This window comes from Phlebotomus papatasi, chromosome 3, assembly GCF_024763615.1.
Source record: "Phlebotomus papatasi isolate M1 chromosome 3, Ppap_2.1, whole genome shotgun sequence".
Classification (NCBI taxonomy): domain Eukaryota; kingdom Metazoa; phylum Arthropoda; class Insecta; order Diptera; family Psychodidae; genus Phlebotomus; species Phlebotomus papatasi.
Genome location: NC_077224.1, coordinates 75,258,854 through 75,278,586, shown reverse-complemented (window position 1 = coordinate 75,278,586; position 19,733 = coordinate 75,258,854). Strand labels below are relative to the sequence as shown.

At 32.8% G+C, this 19,733-nt stretch overlaps 3 protein-coding genes across 8 annotated transcripts in view; 2 read left to right on the top strand and 1 right to left on the bottom strand.

Annotated features, from left to right (window-relative positions):
- Positions 1-9: 9 nt before the first annotated feature.
- LOC129805786 (CKLF-like MARVEL transmembrane domain-containing protein 4) lies at positions 10-14,670 on the top strand. Of its 2 annotated transcripts, XM_055853933.1 has the most exons (4): positions 10-122; positions 12,860-13,278; positions 13,340-13,512; positions 13,613-14,670. In XM_055853933.1, exons 2-3 carry the CDS (start codon positions 12,877-12,879, stop codon positions 13,466-13,468), a joined length of 531 nt encoding a protein of 176 aa, XP_055709908.1. In that variant the 5' UTR covers positions 10-122; positions 12,860-12,876; the 3' UTR covers positions 13,469-13,512; positions 13,613-14,670. The 2 variants fall into 2 exon arrangements, with proteins under 2 accessions (XP_055709908.1, XP_055709909.1); XM_055853934.1 differs by lacking the exon at positions 10-122 and adding an exon at positions 6,743-6,938 and having other exon boundaries at positions 13,340-14,670.
- Positions 6,971-8,943, bottom strand: LOC129805785 (probable cytochrome P450 28a5). Its single transcript, XM_055853932.1, has 2 exons — positions 8,475-8,943; positions 6,971-8,415 (listed from the first exon to the last, which is right to left on the bottom strand). The coding sequence occupies exons 1-2, from the start codon at positions 8,910-8,912 to the stop codon at positions 7,339-7,341; spliced, it is 1,515 nt and encodes a 504-aa protein (XP_055709907.1). The 5' UTR covers positions 8,913-8,943; the 3' UTR covers positions 6,971-7,338.
- Positions 14,671-18,143: 3,473 nt separating the features above from the next.
- Positions 18,144-19,733, top strand: part of LOC129805784 (sodium- and chloride-dependent GABA transporter ine) — a 35,252-nt gene continuing 33,662 nt past the window's right edge. Inside the window, exon 1 of one of the 5 annotated variants that reach the window (XM_055853924.1) lies at positions 18,144-18,272. The gene's annotated coding sequence lies outside the window, so the exon portion shown is untranslated. Of the gene's footprint in view, positions 18,699-19,733 lie in introns of all 5 variants that reach the window. The other 4 variants (XM_055853925.1, XM_055853923.1, XM_055853928.1 and 1 more) reach the window with 4 other exon arrangements.

The following is a 19,733-nucleotide window of genomic DNA, read 5'->3' as shown; positions in this document are numbered from 1 at the left end:
AAATGAAACATTGACAAACGCCTCCTCTGGCGAAGAACTAGTGTTTTTGGTTTAGTTTTTCGTGTTAAGTTTTTTCCAAGCATTTCACCCCAAAGTCGGGCGTATTTTGCGCGAAAACCGAGGTGAGTGTTATCAAATGTTATTTCTCTGTGAAATATATCATCTAATCAATTGATAAAGTGATGGAAAATTGAAGAGGATGCTGCATCTTTAGGTGCGATCTCCGCCCATAAGTGACGAAATCTTTTGGCGCGCGTCATTTTAAGCTCTTTTAATTGCTAGCTAAAAAGCACTAAAATAAGCTAAAGTTGCGATAAAATATTTCATTGGTCCCTGATTGGTCATTTGCGGGTGTTGGCACTGAAATATCATTGATTTTGTCGCCGCTGTGCTGCATCTATTATTGACACGCTACAACTTCGCGGGTGACCTCAGTCATTTGGCCTTCCCCCATAGGGGTTGTTTCTACCCCCCTTTATGAAACACCCCCAGAGCGTAACTTAAGATCGTGTTGACACGACAAAAGAACTGGTTTTATTTTAGAGGCTATTTTGCCAAGTTTAGCTTTAATTTTGATTGTCACAATATCTCAAATGTTGCTGTTTTTGGGTGTATTTGGTGATTGAAGGAGGTTCCAAGAGTCTTTGAGTGTGTTGAGAGGTCAGCAAAAAAAGCCATAGCAATGTGAATTTTATGATTTTTTTTGTTAAAGAGAAACTCAGAAAATACAGAGAAATGCTATGCTCTTGCCGGTCGTATGAGATAATATTTTTATTTTAGGAATCACTCAACACACTCAAGAGGAAAATTGTGACAAAATCGTGCACGACAAGATAAATTTCATCACGGGATTTTATTTTCACACAAAACTCCTCACCCACACTTGAGGCAAAATCGCAGAAATTTTTCACTAACCTCCCACTACATTTGGCATTACTATCAACTGACCGAAATATGACCCTTAACTTCAATTTCCGTTACGCATGAATTGCATTAATCCCTCTCCTATTAACTCGTTAATCCCCTTAGCCTTCCTATAGTTACTGTGGAGTTTCTTTTGCAATATCGAGGTGTGTTTAGTTTATTTTGAGTGCAAAGAGGCAATATTTTATACATTTTCGAACTTAGAGACATACAATACTATTGTGCATTGATACATAAAGTTTCACCGTATTCTTCAATGAGCCCGGATATTGAGTGGGTGTCGGTGGACAATTAAGCGAATCACACTGTGAATTAGCAATTGTCGAAGAATCTTAAAGAGTGTTTCTTTCTGGAGGCGGAACGATACATTCAGTATTTAAGCGGTTCAATGAGGCTTCTCTCCAAGTCTTGGTTTCGTCGACAGAGCTTGAAATTGCTATTCATCTCTTAGGGGAGTTAAAGAGATCTTAAACCTCGATCTCAAAAGATAAACAATCATTTTCAATTTCAAAGCAACTGGGAAAAGACGGGTAAAGATCTCCTCTGAGAAATTTAACAGCTGTTGTCATATAATGTTACTTGGGAAACCTCAAAACAAAATTTTCGACTGAAAAACTATTTGAACCTCAGACAGAATTGTCAAAAAATACTAAGAATTAAACGTTTTATTTGTACCCTCCATTCTTCCTAAAAAACAGTATATCTTCGGCAAAAATGATGAAGATAGAAATTTTCGAAATTTTACGATAAAACAGAAGAGTTATACAAACGGTACGAACGCTCAGCAAAATCTTCGCTACCTTTTTTTCTAATCGTGTTCAGCGGACCAAAAATTATTTAGAAAATACTCACTGATGCATAAATTTTGGAAAATAAGATGGTCAAATTTTATACCTTCTCTAAAGAAAATATAAACTACTATAGGGTAAAGGCTCATAATTTTGGACAGTCTGCTTATAAGCATAGATGTTCCAAGTTTGAAGTGCGATATTTTCAATACTAATTGATTTTTTTTGCTACTCTCTTTTCAGAAGGGTTGTTTAGATACTTGTCAAGGGCTTATTGTCTTTGATTTTACCAAAATTAGTCTTAATACGTTTAAAAATGAATTGATATGTAGAGGTGAATTTGACTCTTATTTTGGACAACTTGGTTATTAATTCGGACAACTTGGCTGTAAATATGGACAGCTAATCCGCCTCAACAGGATGCCCATTGTTCTTCATTTCATGAACCAATCTTACCAAGTCCTCTTCCTGGTCATGTAAGGGAAACGTAGAATGTCACAAGAAGCCCGGAAACTTTCCATATCATTCATTAAAGTGAGTTGACTTCGGTACTCCAAGTACGTGCGGATTCGCTCATTCCCTGGCCCTTCCGGGAGCCTTTCAAGGTTTTTCTCACTGCATCTCGTTCATAGAGATGATGCTCCTTTGTTTCTCCAGGCATTTGTCTAACCTAGTCATTACAAAAGCTAAAACTTCACGAAATTTCCAGAGAAAAACACCTGTCCAAAATAAGGATTATCACCTCATTGGCAAATGTCTTAAAAAATTGCCCATTTTTCACACGAAAAACGTAATTCACAAGGCAAACCTCACTTCAGATCAAATGTACAAATCACCACTAATGTGAATCAACACAATATTCAATGAATATTCAATAATATCACTCAAAAAAAAACCGAAGAAACATTGTTAGTACTTCACCACAGCTAAATAAGACTGAAGTAAACACGAAGTTCTGTCATATTTCTCGTAAGCAATTGCTTACACTGAATTTTCAACAAAGCAATTTTAACTCAAATCATATTCAAAATTTAACGTATTTAGTGTTAAAATCTTCCAAAAAGAACAAATATTTAGATACAATTCATTATTCAACAAATATTGGAATAAAAATCCATAATTTTAATCAATTTATTTTAAGTGTCCAATTTTATCCTCAAAGTGTCCAAAATAAGAAACTGGACAAAATTATGAGCCTTTCCCCTATGATAAAATTGTAAAATTTCAAACAAACACATACAGTAGGAATCATAAGTTTTTTACTCTGTTCATTCCTACTGAAGGAGACTTTAAAAAAAAACCTTTTTAAATTTTTTTTATAAATTAGGTTTTTGATATATAAGAAATATATAGAATTGAAGCCATTTTTGTAAATATTAAACTTACTGAAAAGGGGACCTTTCTTATAAATTCTCCCATTCTTTCCTGCTTCATATAGTCTTCGTTGATAATTAAAAAAGGGGCCTGTTTGCCCTTCGAAAGTAGGTGAACCTGGTTATGAGGCTATTTTATCAACGGGCCTGTATTAGAGACTTATAATATGCGTTTATGCGGTCTTTCAATTGTAAACCTGGGTCTACCAGAAGTTTTTTTGGTTTAGATCTTCCTTTCTGTCCTTGAACTCTGCTCATTTTCCTGATTGTATTCCATAATATTCAATAAATATCGGCAATTTTTGTTATTGATTCATCGCTATATGAACCCTTTATGATATCCTGCCTCCTGCCACTCCAAAAAGTTCAATTTCTAATCAATTACACATCGTGGACACACAATGTCTGAAAAAAAAGTATGATCTCACAGAACTATTTTCTTGCAAAAATCATTTTCTTTACCAAAAAAAAATCTTGAAAACTCTCACTCATAAACTTAACCAATTATATGAATTCGACAACATTTCTTGGATGGGTCGCCATTTTGACTATTTCGTACACCGTAACCAATTTTTGATCGATGAAAGGTTAGATTATTTTTTTTTATTTCATTTTATTAGTAATGAAGAATAAAATTATTTTCTTTTCAAAAATCTAAAACTTAATTTTTAAAAATATTTACAATACATTTTCAAAACCTCTTTAACTAGAAATGAGCACCATAACAAACTTATGATTTATCCTGTATATCACATGCAAATAACAATAAAACCCAATTATTTATTTTTTTTTTTTTTTGATAAATGATTATGGTGCTATTTTAGTGAAAAATGAACGTGTTTTTGGCATTTTACTGTTTTTAAGTGGCTCTGTACTATCGACTTTTCATTCTGTTGGTTTCTGTCTCGAATCTCGACTGTTTTCCCCAGTTTTCGCCGTATTTGCAAACTACCAAACAGTCGTAGCATCAACCAACACAAAATCGTCGATTATGTAGAAGCACTTGAGAAATAGAAACAGTAAAATGCTAAAAAAAAACATATTCATTTTTCCTTTGGATATCACCATTACTCCAATACATAACCGATTTTAACAGGTTCAAGAATTTTCATTGAGTTAAGATGGAAGTTAAATGAGTCATATGAATTGATAAATATGTAATACAATTATTACATGTAATTTTCGTAAATTTGTTTTCACATGTGCGTAATTTCACACATTCCTCCGAGTTATTTGACAAACTTTGTTGTCTATTTATTTGGAAAATCTACAAACTGTTTGTTTTATATAATCAAACTATGAGTAGGAAACTCATAAAAAAAGTGGGAGATATGTAACTCGTTTTTGAAAGAATTTTGCAAAGTCATTATTAAAATATTTAAAGTTCCTGCACATGTTCGTAAGGTAAAGGTTCTATTACCAATCTTAATCTTAATCGTAAGGTAGTGTGTACAAATTATATACTAGGCCTAATAGTGCAAAAAAGTACGTTACAGGTATTTGTCAACATAATATTTATTATAGAGAGAGTGGTAAGGAGACATGCAATAAACCTACACAATAAACCCCTACTGGAAAGATGAAATTGTTAAGAACTTAAGAACCTCACTTTTATCATTTGGGATACATTTATACTGCTAGTCAAATATTTTCTGACCGAGATTGTTTCTTTTATTCATGATATTAAAATTAATTAGAAAATTGAAGTCATAAACTTTATACTGCACTATACTAAAAACGAAATTCTTCTTCAATTTCATGCCTAAATTAGAAGCAGTAAGAAACCGTGAAATATTTTAAATGTAGAACTTAAAAAAAACTTTAATACTATAAATTGTAATTCAAAATAATATGCTTCAAGTTAATTTAAGCGTCCATGTCCATGATATACCAATTTGTTACAATGCTTACGTTTCTTATTATTTAATTTATAGAAAATATGTAAATAAACAAATATTTATTTGAAAACCATCGATAAAATAGTAAGAAATTATTTTGAAACAAGAGATTAAATAAATAATAAGTAAAATACATTTGCTAAAGCGTCTCAGCTTTGAGGAATGCTCAAGCTCAGAGTTTTTGTTTAGGTACTGTTTCACTAGGGGGAAGTGGGGCACCTTTGAAATTGGGATTTTTCACCTATTTTTAAATAAAATTAAACCGTGGTATAATTTAGCTGCACAAACAGATTGAGAAGCTGAATTACATTATGGTATGGCTCAGTTCCATATAAACATAGGAAAAAAATACCAATTTCGAAGGTACCCCGCTTTAAAAAGTGTCCCACTTGCCCCTACCAAATTGAAATTATTTATAAATTTTAACCTCAAACTTTTAAGCAATATTTATACATTTGGAAATAAAATAATATTAGAGCGCTTTGATTATTGATATTGAAGAATGAGTAAGGGAAATAAACGAAGATAATTCGCATTTAAAGACGATAGGGGAAGTGAGGCACCTTTAAAATTGGGATTTTTCGCCAATTTTTAAATAAAATTGAACCTTCGTGATATAATTTAGCTGCACAAACAGATTGAGAAACTAGATTATGTCACGATAAGGCTTAATTTCATTTAAAAATAGTTGAAAAATCCCAATTTCAAAGGTGCTTCATTTCCCCCTTATATATTGGCCTGTAATTTTTTTGTATTAATATCTGAAAATCAATAAAATCTTCAGAGCCGTTTTTGAAATAATAGAAATGGTTTTGAATGTGAAGAAAAAAAGCTGCGGAAAAAAGAATGTCAACTTTCGGGAACTTGACGAAGATCAAATGTTGATATAGTAATAATAATAATAATAATAATAATAATAATAATAATAATATTAATAATAATAATTGAGACATTCATTAGAGCAGAAGTGGTCTCCTTTGTATGCATTTCCCTATTAAAACAGTCCACTTCTGCTCTGAGCGTCTCAATTTATTCAACTTTGCATAACTTGCATAACCCTAATCATAATTTATCCCCTAATTATAAATCAATTACCACTACCAATTCTTTACAGATATATTACCGGTTAGCCCTAGAGAATTCGGATAGAAAATTTCAAGACCTTTCACTTAAATGTAATTTTGGCCAGATCAGTTGAGAAATTAAGCATCTAAGGTGAAGTATCCTTGACTTTGAGAAATGAAAAAAAGTGGATTTTCTGATATTTGGTATCAATGGACGAAATATTCATATCGACTATTTCCAAAATATATTCAAAAATGAAAGTAATCATTAAAATCGTTTACAGAGTATATAGTTGGAAGTCGGACGAAAAATGAAAAGACACCTCCTGACCTCAATTTATTGGAATGTTAATGAAAACCATAAGTTTATATTTTTCACCATTAAGTTTCTTGTCCGGATTTTTTGTGATCCAATAGCAATAATAGAAAATCAAATTTTCGGGTATATACTGTAAAAATACGCTTCCTTTCGTAAATCTTTTTAGGTTAAATAATAATAATTGCCATATCTTCTTATCAATCTCCGCCAATTCAAAAGTAAAAAATCATTTAAAAATCCCCGTTGTCCCCGTCGATGTTTTCCTTATCAATAAATATAAGTCATAATTTTTCAAGTAAATTTAAAGTACCTTATCGTTTGGCTGCCTTCCTAAAACACTTCACACTGAATTCTCATGCAAACCTGTGGAGTTTGTAGTTGCATTTGTAATGTGAATGACATAATTCTGTAAACTCGCAATTCTTCGGTCATCTGTTTGTTTATGAATAAGAGAGGAGTGAATGGAGTGAATGTAAATTCAATTGAAGAAGTTGAATGAATGTGGAAGTTTTCACACACCCATCAATTTCGTCTTGTTGCGCGGTTGAAGAGATTGGCAAAAGCACTCAACGGTATTTATTCACTCTAATATTAACACCAGAAATAGTTTTGAATTGGTAAAACTACCAATTTTCTTGTTATCTGAATTCTTATTTATTTTATTTCTTTAAAATTTAAATGTGATTTAATAGAAAATCTTGGGAAAATCTTTGTAGTGGAATAACGCAAACAAATTTGAAAATTATTCGACTCAAACGAAAAAAAACTTATAAATACAATCATTTCTATTTTATGAGTGTCTCTTGAACACGTGATTTATGTATCTTCCTCATTTTTTTTTAAATTTCGCTTTTATACATTAATTGTGGATGTCACAAATACTGTCATGTGAGTATGAGAAATTCTCAGTATTCAGGAAATCTTTCACATGAGTAAGTGGTAATGTTTAGTGCAACTGCTTTTTGTGAAAATTTACTTCTCGTCAATTGGTGTGAATTTTAACCAATATCCACCTTCAGGAGTTGTTGTAAATCTCTTGGGATTCAGTCGAAAAGGATCCAGAGTTTTGGGATCAACAGTCAATCGGTAATTCTTGATGATAGTAGCCACTCCAAACTTTACCTGCATCATGGCAAATTTCATTCCCATGCAGATGCGTGGTCCATCTCCAAATGGCAAAAATATGCCTTCATTCTGGAACTTCTTGGCATTTCCATTGAGAAATCGATCAGGATCAAATGTTTTGGGTTGAGAGTAGTATTGAGGATCCCTTTGAATGCAGTATATAGGAATGACGACAGGGGTATTGGTTTCAATAAGAACATCTTCTCCTTGTCGAAGAGATAATTTGCATTCCTTAGTACATCTCTTTGTGACAAAGGGCAAAGGAGCATTTATCCTGAGACTTTCAAGTAAAATTCTATGGAGATATTCACATTGTTCACTATTGGGATTTGCAATGTACCCCAGAGATTCCAAAGATTGCAGTTCATTCCGCAATTTATCCTGAATCTCAGGATTCTTCGCCAATTGATAGAGGGTATGAGCTAAGACATTGCTGCTCATTTCATAACCATCGATGAAAAAAGTAAAAACATGTCCTAAAATCTGTGCAGGATCAGTTCCTCGATTAATTCGAAGATGTTCCATAAAAGACATAAAATCTCCCCCTTCAGCTGGATTTTCCTTTCGATTTTCGTTCACTTCCCTGATGAGGTTTCTAAGATAGTCTGCAACGGTTTTCTTAACGAGTTGTGGCTTGATGATTCCTTTTAAAATTGGAAAAAATTGAAGGAGAAGGAATGATAAAAGAAATGATCCACTGGGATTCATAAGTTCTTCGCCCATTTTCATCATTTGAGAATTTTCTTCTCCAAAAGCTCCTCCATTTACACGGAAAATGCAATTTCCAATAACATCTATGGAGAACTTTGTGGATAGTTCTCGAGCTTCCAGTACTAGGGGACTTCCTTTATCCTTTACAGCTTTATCTAAATAATTTAACAATCTCTCAGAAATCTCTTCAATTAGGATGAACATGGATTTCATCTGAAAATTAAAGAACTATTGATCACAATTTTAAAACAACACCCATGAAAATTTCTCACTTTGTTATCAGTAAAAGCAGGGGCAAGTTCTGCCCTCTTTTCCTTCCATTCCGCTCCTTTAAGCATAAATATCGTCTTAGTAAAGACTGGATCACTATCTTTACCGAACATATCCGCAAAGTCATTTTCATGGAAGTTCTGGAAATTTTTCACAGTGACCGTTTTGACCAATTCAGGCTTCAGTATAAGAATTTGCGGCTGCAACATGTTAAAGAATCCCACAAAATTGGCATCAGTCTTCCACTTGTTGTAAATTTCTTCCATGTCATAAACAGCATTTCTTTTCTGAGTGAAAATTCCTGGAAGATTGCCCACCACAAAAGCAGCTTTCGGACCAGGAATCCCACGCTTAGCCCAGTAATTGTGATTGCGGATTAAGTAGAAATAGAGGCACAAAATTCCACTCACTAAAACACTTAAAATCTCTAACGGAAACATAATTCTTCGTTTAATTTTTGCACTAGAAATATTTTGGTTGCAACTGCCAATGTTTTGTAGCAAGAATGGAAAACTCTTGAGTGTTTTAGTAGAACTTTTGTAGTATTTTTAGAAAAATATCGTCAGTAAATCTATTGAGTTGTAGAATGCGTGTGTCTGTGAGTTTGATCAATGATCCGAAGAATCTTCTATACGATTAGTAATAAAAACCATTGAAAAGACAACAAATACAACAAAATGAGGGAAACCTAATTCGAATTTGTTTTCTGTGAGTCGCAGCCTTGAATTCTTTCACAGACTGTTACTTTCTGATGTCATAAAATTGGAACATCATCGTAAAATGTTTTGTGTGTGGTTCTTGTGGTTTAGCTAAAAACCTATTTAGTTGCAAATTTATTGTAGTTTTAGTTACTTGACATTTTGACAGTAAATTTACAAGTATTAGACAATAATTATATAATAAATTAAATAATTTTCTAGAATTCAAGAAGGGGTCTGCATGTTTTAAATTTAATACACATTGTAATGCGGGATGTATTCAGACTTCGGACTGGAGATTGATATTCTAAACAACATGCCATTTTAAGGATTTTCAAAACATATTAAATTATTGACCCTTGATACTTAATTGTAAGTCAAAATCTTCCCAAAAGTCTTCCATAATAAAAAAATAAACAAATTAAGCCATGTGGCTACATCTTAGATCTGAAGACAATCATAGATTTAAAACTTATCGTCGTTGATGAGTGTTTGACGTAAATAGGGGAGGGTGGGGCAGTTTAACGACGAGGCAGTTTCAATTTTTGCATATTCTCCTTATCTCTTTGAAAGGAATGGGATAAAACCTTTATGTTATTGAAGAGATAACTGAGACCTGTGTTCATAAAAATAAATAATTTCATGACGCTTCTCGTTTGAATACTGTAACTAATTTTATAAAACTGCATCAAAATGAAACTTTTTGTAATGTTTTATTTTCAACAATTTCTGAACTATTGCACTTATCTATCGAAGTAACATAATTGTATTAAATTACCAGTGGTTTTATGATTATTATAAGGCATTTAGCGTTGAATGAATTCTAAGACGGTACTAACAATTTTGATTTGAGTTCCGAAAGTGCGTGAGGGGCAGTTTTATGCAAGCTCACCGAGAAATTTCCAGTGTCTAGCAATTTACTTTTTTAATCAAAATTAACTTAAAATGATCATTGAAAACGTTTTGTAGCTGTTTTTGTCGATAAAGTTCAAAATTATGGGAAGTAGTATTTCCTAAAAGTTCATAAAAAAAAATTAATAAAAATCATTGAGTGTTTTTTAAGTGCATAAATATTATGAATTATATTGTTATAATATCTTTTCAGTATGTTTTCAGCAAGATATTGTAATTTTTTTTAGTATTATAAAAATTCAAGCCTTTAAAATACTATTATAAAACTGTTATACTAAAAAGAATATGTTCTAAGGCGATATAATGATCCAACAATGTACGGAATTAGCTTATAGCATTACAAAAAATATTTCTTTCGTATAAAAATTTAAAGAAAATTGCTCAAATTAATGAGAAATAGGCTTGGAAATCTTTGGCGATATTTTATTTTCTCTGTATGGTTAATTAGTGTTTAAATTCTGTTATATAGTTCTTGTTCGATTATATTTTTATGCTTTAGAGTCTTAGAAGACTTCAAAATAGTAATTTTAATCAATTCTGGTATCGCAAGTTTCCTGTAAACTCGTTTTATCCTTCTTAAAAGTTGCCTCATAATTATCTTGAAATTACCCAGTAATGGGGCACTTTCACACAGTCTGCCTTTCAAGTGAAATGAATTTCTCCACAATAGACTAATGAAATTAAAAGATTGTTGTTATTATTTTTATTAACCCTAAACCCAACTGTAATCCAAAGAATGTACTAAGTTTTACTTCTGTTTATCATCTTTTTGCAAAATGGTCTCAAAATCTATTTTGCAATTTAGGGGTGAAACTGCCCCACCCCCCCCCCCCCTAAGTATTTAGAGAAGCATTGCTTAGAATTCTTCCACATTATGAATTTTTTAGAATAGACTATAAAACTAAATCTCAGGATCAATGTTTTGTAATAACAAAACTTTGTTTTTTAGATTTCTATGTAAATTTAGTACATTACAAAAAATTTAAAAATTAAAATTTTCATATTTTTCAAAATTTCCAGGAAAATTTCAAAAGATTTCTTTAAGAAAAAAGCTCTTAAAAAAATCTATAATTTCAGTTTACGATAATCGATGATGCGAGATCCCATGAACAAGGCAATTATTTTATAGACCCTTAATAAATATTAAAAAAAAAGATCTCATGAAACTTAACTTCTTTGGCCACCAAAAATTCGTAAAATCAGTGTCAGAGAAGTTACGTAGCACTGAACACAAAATTTACAATTTTTAAAATTACTATGGCGCAACGATTATGACAAACTTTCAGTACGATACATCAGTTGCACATTAAGCTAAAAACAATACTTAAAGTTTTTCTCTGAAGTCTTCAAGCTATAGATTTAGCTCAGTTCCCGAATGTATCAAAATTCTAAATAGCAAGAAAATTTAATTGATTTTCAGAAAATTATGAATCATTTGTTCAAAATAATCCAATCCATAGTTGAAATTTTCCAAAAAAACTTAACAATTAAGAATTAATAGAAGTTAAGCCGTATGGCTAAGCATTACACGCTGGGTACACTTTCGACTAAGGTCCAGAGAGACGACTATGCTCTGGATCATAATCAAGTCAGTTCCTAATATATACTACAAACGGGGCCTAACATTCACTGCAAAAAAGGGTAAAACATCTTTTATTTCCTGACAAAGGAAGGTACAGGCTTGAATCCGTGACAATATCGTCAATCCTAGGTCAATTTCCAAAGAATAACAGGTGTACTGAATGTCTATCTCTCTTGTATCGTTTTTATTTGGCTTATGTGTAGGAAGTTCATTTCCTGCAAACAGGCTGGAGGCTCCTAATTTCCTCCCTGAAAATCATAAGGACACTGGGCGACAGTCCTTAATGGATGCGGGAGTCTCGCTAACGGGTGTTATGGTTCGTTCCGGATCACTATCCTTACATTTCCCTGCAATCAGGAACTATCTTAATTTGTTGTGCATTGGACTGATACTCTAATCTACACTGAAAAAAATGGGGATGCGATAATTTTTTTTCCTCATAACTTTAACACTTTTTAGGTGTAAAAATATATCAACATTTTTTAATGTTAATTTTACACATTTTTAAGGATATAATTAACATGAAAAAGGGTAACTTTAACCCCTAATACACCTAAAAAGCATAATATTTACACCGATTTCGGATCAATACTGCAGGGTAAAATAAACATTTCCGGAATGTTATTTTAACTTTTTCGGATTTCTCTCAGTCAGTGTAATGACACTCTAATTTCAAAACCTTACGCTCTCGACAAACTTACGACATAAGCCGAGAGACGGATTAATCAGAAATTGATGGAAGTGTATCTGTTCATAATTTTAATTACAATTACATTAATCTGTCCTTCGGCTCAAGTCGTAAATATGTCTAAGGAATTACCTTAAAGTGGCTCTTGAGTATAAGGGTGTCTACACATTGTAAGCAGTTTTTTTTTTAATTGGGCTTTTGAAAGAAATAGTCCGCACTGTTATAGGTAGAAATGTCAAAATTCTGTCAAAAATACGATTTTTGACGAAAATTGCTCCCAATGTGTAGAGGCCTTAAGATAAGATTAATTTATTAAAAGATATTTCAAAGCTATTTGGGTCTAAAATATACTCATATTTTAATTTTTCTCCTAAGATATCAAGCCTTAGATATTGATTTTAATGCAAATTCATGGTACATATTCTTTATATTTAATTTCTCTCCAATTTGAGGTTCAAATTAACTTTTTTTTATAAATAATCAAAGTTTGTTTTATTATTTCTGCAGATCTCATTTAGAGCAAGATGACTGATCCTGGATTCCCAGCACAACACACAACGGCCACGATGACCACAACTGAGACTCACGTGAGCCCACAGATCCGGTACGATCCTTCGTACCTTCGTACTGTGCCGGGAATCCTTAAGCTGGTCTGTATCGTACTCAACCTGATTGGGTTCATTTGCATTGAGGTGTCCGCCTTCAGCTATCATTCACGTGGCAGTTTCTTCAACTCCGTATCCATGACGGGTTTCTGGTTTACGGGCATAATGCTCCTTCTCTACCTCTTCCACGTCCTGGAGAAGTTCTACAGGCTACCCTGGCTCCACATTGAGATGGTCTTCAATGCCGTTTGGACTCTCCTCTATGCCCTGGCGGCAGGATTGGCTGCTGCCATGGGTCTGGAAGCGTACACAGCAGCTGCGGTAAGTTGATGTTATTGTTTTTATCTCTCAAATATTGGGCGTTAATTAACTATCTCCACAGTTCTTTGGATTCTGTGCCATGGTGGCATATGGTTACGATGCGTTTCTCAAGTACAAAGCCGTTCAATCCGGACAAATTGCCCAAGGAACTCGCCAACAGACGACGGTTCAGCAAACAGCGACAGCTTAATCTGTCCACTTTAGAAATGCCATGGATCTTTATCAGATTGTTCGGTAAGGTGCATTGAAAGTCAGTTGTGCGATTTCTTCTTTCGTTTTCGATCTCGCTTTTACTATTTCTCTTTTTCTATTTTTTTTTTTTTGGTATCTTGAGGGTGTATTTTTTTACAAAAATGGGGATATTGTAGTGTTAAATGGGATGTTTCTAAATTATAGGCCTTTGGAAATTATTAGTGTAAATTATTCGGAATTTAAATTTTATGTGGTTTACATACATTAAAGATTTTAAAGGTAAAAAATATTAGTTATACAACATTTTTGAAAACTATTACCGGAAGAATATTTTCAAATTTTTATAAGAACCAGAAAAGTAAATTTTAAGCATTTATATACTTTAAAAATGTAACAAAGCTGTTGCGAAATAATTTAAAATATTTTTTGAAGTCTTTTTAATCTTAAAAGTTGTTAGTTTGAAGTTAGTCAAATTTTTAAGAGATGTTTTGTAAATTTTCAATACATATTCAAGTTTTGTTGCTTAAATGATCATAGGCAGTAATTACTGCTCTTTGTTAATTAGGTTAAGAAAATGTAAAAGGAACTATGCATTTTAATTTCTGCAAAATAAAAAGAAATCATAATTCAATGCTGTTGAATAAAATAATTATAAGAAAATGAATATGCTTTCCGTCATAACAATGAATAGTTGATAAAAAAAACTGATCTATGTCTTCTCTGTTGATTTTTTAATTTTGTTGCTCTTTTGTTTTTATTTTTCTGCCGGAAGAAGAAATCGTTAAACATCACAAAACTTAGAAAACTATCTATATTTTATGCACCTCTGACATGATCTTAAAAAAACCCGAAATGCAAAATACTTCAGACAAAACCTTATCTCATTTTAACGAACGTTATTCATCTGAATCTCTCCAAAATGAGATTATCAGAAACGACATAATATCATTGAAATTATTTTAGAATCATATATCTCTACAAAAATATATCTCTGGGAACGAAACTCTTGTACTTTGTCATTTTTTACACACTCACGGACCAAAATATTTGAGATAAATCCCAAAAAAGAATAAACAATCAGATGAAAGTGAAACTTAATTGTTGCACATCATATTAACATAAGTCGTAAAATGTATATTTTAATGTAATTTTAAATGGATATTTTTGCGTGTGTAAAATAAAATATACAAGTTGATGTAATTTTATATATTTTTTTACATCGTCGCTTCTCCAACCTTGTATCGTAATTTCTTTTTTTAAACTTTTCAGGATATTGTTAAATCGTTCTTCAAAAAAGTCTTCACACACATTAAGCACGAAAATTTTTACATGTGACAGGAATAATATTAAAATAACACATTTGCGTTTACATAAATTTGTACAAGTATAAAGATGACGTGTTTTTTTCTCGAAATGTTGTTAATTGTTTTAAAGGGTTAAAAATGTTTAAATGTCGTCTCTGCTATCGTGAAAAGTACATTATTGGTATATTAGGGAAGAAAAAATTACGTTAATTGTATCAAGAACAAATTTATTTATCGAACAAAAAAGTAAGAAAACTAAAGTTTGACATAATAAAAATTAACATCAATTAAAAGCTAGAGTAGCACTGTCAAATCTCGGGCATGTTGCATATAAATCCCAATGTCTTAAGTTTTAAATGTAATTGATATTAGGGGAAAGTGCCCGTAATTCGTACGATCCCAAGCTTCGTAGTGACTAAATTTTTCCTATGTTTCTCAATGAATGTGACTCATGGCACTCATATTCTAAAAACTAAGAGAGAGTCCGCAGTTTTTTTTTAAATATATTATGGATTTGTGTTTTCGCAAAATCCGTAATAGATAGATTTGATTTAAATAGATCTCAAGTTTTGTTAAATCTTAACAGTGGGAATTTGAGGGTAAATTATAAGAATTTACACAGGACACTGGCTAAATTCACATCTTTCAAAGTTGAGCGAGGACGTTACCTCAACATGCGAGGGTTGTGGAGAGAGTCCGGAAACAGTAGAACACATTTTATGTTATTGTTCTAAATTCTCAAGCTAGAGAATAAAAATCTTAAAGAAAGAAGTACTGACACTGGAGGATATCAAAAGAGCGACAGCTCAGGATGTTCTGCAATCCAATAAATTTTTAAAAGAATTGAAATAAGGTTAGTTGGGTAGACAAAAGGGGCTTAAATGGAGCATAGGTGTCTGCAGCCCACAGATCGTGCTATTCTATCTATATATAATCTATCTATCTATCTAAGGCCGGCTTCAGAGTTGAAACTAATGCGAGCTCCTCGCTAGGATGACTAACAATGCACTAAACCTTCGTTTCAACGAGGACTTAGCTAAGTCTCCAAATTTTTGGGCTAAACCACAACTCGATCTTTTCAGACTATGACTTAAGTGCTAAGTCTCAGCCATAAGTCTCTAGTCTGAAGCCCGTATAACATTAAAAAACATAGGAACATTATGAAGCTTGCGATACTACGAAGCATGGGCACTTTCCCTTATATTTTTTTTATTTTCAATTCAATTTAATTTAATTTATTAAATCTTTAGGAATATAAAACTTAGAAGAGTAAGCTACATTGAGCCATTCAGGATGTTTACAGGAAAGAAACATTAAAAAAAAGATTATATCAAATCAAATCAAAATATTACTGATATCTCGGTTTGAGATTTCTTCTAACAGTCTGTCCGGATGCGAGTGACAGAAAACGCAGTGTTACTCTCTGTGAATTTGGAGACGTAGTCACGGAGATTACTGAATATCACTAATGGAGCAAGATTACTGATCTTGTAAAAGTTGCAACTGAGGACTTCATCACGTGAAATAGCTCACTTCTCCGAGCGTAGCGGATGCTCTGCCTAAAAAGGAGAGAGTTACTTCAAGTATCCTTAAAATGAAGGCTAGCAACTCTCAACACATATAAGTGGGGTAGAAGCATTATTACTTCCCACATTTCCCATTATTGAGCAAAAAGAGATGTAGTGTGCTCCCTCCACCCAGAAAATGATATAGCCCATATTGCGTAATTTTCTGCTGTGATCAGCGGTTTTAAATGAACTTCTTACTGTCCTCCCGGTCCTCCCCAAAACAAGCCCATTGCTCAGTCTGGATTGATCCAGAGCAAAATAAAAAGATCGCTACAAGTGCGGAATGTATAAATTTGCCTTGATACTGTAGGCATCCTGTCTTGGACGCCCTCAACATAAGCAATTTATTTAACAGAGGCTTTCAATATTACTTTGATTATTTTATATTGATTATTTTTTCCACGTGTAAAAAAGCAATGAATGCGTAAAAAAGCAATGACCATGTAGAAAAGCCCAGTTTGTTCACTGTGAATAAGTGCAATATAGGGGAAGACTTTCAGACTTCAAACATTTGAAATTTTTCCCAAATTCCTTTAATGAATCTGACCAAATGTTTTCAGGATATGTCTGACTTAAGACAAACTATTAAAATATATTGCTCAAAAGTCATCAGATTCATTAAAGGAATATGGGAAAAATTTGAAGAGTTCGAAGCCAGAGTGTGTGCGAGGCCTGAAAGCCTTCCCCTAGTTAGTGGTTCTGACAGTCACATGCAATTAAAAAAATAGAAAAAGTCCGATAAAACATTTGAATTCAAAAGGTACTTTGAATTTGTTAAAACTTTGTAAGTTTTGGTTATTTTTAAAATCTAGCTAATCAAAAATATAAAATAAAATATATAGTTATGATATTATATAAATACAATAGCCGTACTCACTATGGCGTTGTTATCTCGTAATCTCCGTAATCTGTTATCTTGTTATAATTTTTCAATTATAAAATACATTACGAGAACATAACGAGATATCGAGATAACGATATTACATGATAACAGCGCCATAGTGAGTACGGCTAATATTTCGCATATTAAATTTAATAAATTGCAAATTATCATATAGTACTGGAGTAATGATAACGAAAAAATCGACAAGAAACAGATACGACACCATTGGATACAAGCAACCATATTTCTCTCTTATTTCAGCCATGCAGCATGAAAAGGTGAAACATACATAAGGTTAATGTATGTTTCATTCGTGCTTCTAGCGCCTGATTGTAGTTAAATTTGCAATTTGGCGGGAATTCTTCAGCAATTTCCTCAACTTGCAAGCACATCAATCTCTGGGATTGAAGGAAAACCACGAACTAGAATAGATTTTCCGGCGTGGGGGATTTTTATAACTTCATTGTGAGATTATTTTGGCCTATTTCCCTGTCATACTGTGAAAAAAGTCTATAAAAAATCGTTTATTGTATTTTTCAGCTCCCAAAAATAATTCTCAATCGTTGCTATTGTTGTGAAAGTGCGTCTGAGTGCGCCATCAGTTACCTCGGAATTATTTCTGTGTCAATATAAAATCGTTGAACTTGGTGGACCAGGCGTCTCCACTTGCAGCGGAGGCGCCTGGTCCTGGGAAAATTAACCCATTAAAATGGATGCAGAAATCGCTCTTTGGGTAATCAAATGCTACTGATAATATTCCAAATGATTCGCACTGGACTGCTTTCCAGTGTATTCGTGCAGGCACCATCGCATGTTCTGTGGAAAATTAATGTGGCTCGCGATGAAATTGTGTATGACAAATGCGATATGATCACGTTGGTGGCAGTTTTTTTCGTGTGGTGCTCAGCTGTTTTAGTCTCTCTCTCGCACCGGGAGAGGCACACGGATCAGCTCCCGGAGGAATTGATCAGACTGGTGTTGTTAGTTGACATTTGAGCGCCAAAGTCGCAAGTGATCGAGCGCGCTGAAAGACGAAAAAAACTAATTGTGGTATTTTGTGTGATGGTCATAAAATTAAAAATAATTAGTGGAATCTCTCCTTGTTTGCTCCCTCATTGAACACTGTGCCCATGATCTATCCATCTCTGTTAATTTAGCAAAGAATACACTACCACAACGTTTACTCAATCCCCTATCAATGTGCTCCAATTTTAAATTTGATGATCACCTGTGAAAGCAAAAAGTGATTGTAGAATTGTGTAATCGAAAATTGTTCATAGAGTTTCACTGGAAAAGACCTTATCACAATTCTTCATATCAATTTCAATCTTCTGTGATTTTTTTTTCGCATGTATTTCTTCACCGCAGAAATACCCCTTTTTTCGCTGTAATACCTCCACCAATGTTGACCATCGAGCACCATATCTGTGAGACAATTCGATCAAGAAAAGCATTGGTGACGACAAATTCTAGGTGCGATGTCTTATCACTCGTCAATGTGAAATACCTTATCGCAATTCAATGTTTAAAGTCGATTACCGAAGGCAAAAAGACACTCAGCAGATACACAATTTTTAAAGTACTTTTATGGGCAGTTTTGTAGAGTTGCTCCACTCTATCGCATCACAATCTACCCCAACTTTCATTAACTGAGAGCATCGTACTCTAAATTGCGGGAAAAGGAAATATTTTTAAGAAAACACAGAGTACAATTATCCACATGAAGATTTTGCTCTAATTCATAATTCACTAGAGAGGAATGGCGCGGGAAATTCACTTTAGTGACACTGTGTGCTAATAAAAATGGCAAAATAGTGCGCTAAAATATGCGATTGTGGGTGTTTCTTTCTCCAACACACGATACAATTTAACGCATTTACTTGTAGCTTTAAATGAAATTCTAAAAAAAAAGAAGCACATGTAATTATTAGAGATGATTCGCTTCATCGCTATTCTGTAATGTTTTTCACTTTGAGGGACACCATACAAAAAAACGTCTTGTTTTAATTACTAGATTTAGACTATTAACCTGTGCAAAACTTAACGGTTTGTTTTCTATCACAAATTTTAAAATATTTATATTTTTATTGTGTTTGTTAAATTCGTGTTACTTGTGGCTAAAATTTTCTTATTAAAATAGTGATGTTACATGATTCCTTATCAGATACAAAAAATGCGGCTATTAAATAAAGTATTAGGAAGAATATTATAAAAGCTTCAGATCAGTTGGTCCAGAATAATTTTTATAACATAGAACAGGCAAAATACAACCTTCACAACGAATATTTAATAAAGGAGATGAAAAGTTTGTTCTCCTAATAGCATTTTTTACTGAATAATAGAATTGATCGATAAACTTGAGAAAGAAGCAGAAAAAACTACTTTTAGTCAAAATTTCTGTTTGACATCACGCAGAACTTTTTTATACCATTGTGCTGCTTCATTGGTTTATTTATTTCTCATATTTACTAAATTGGTAAATTTGCTAAATGCATATAAATTGTGGAA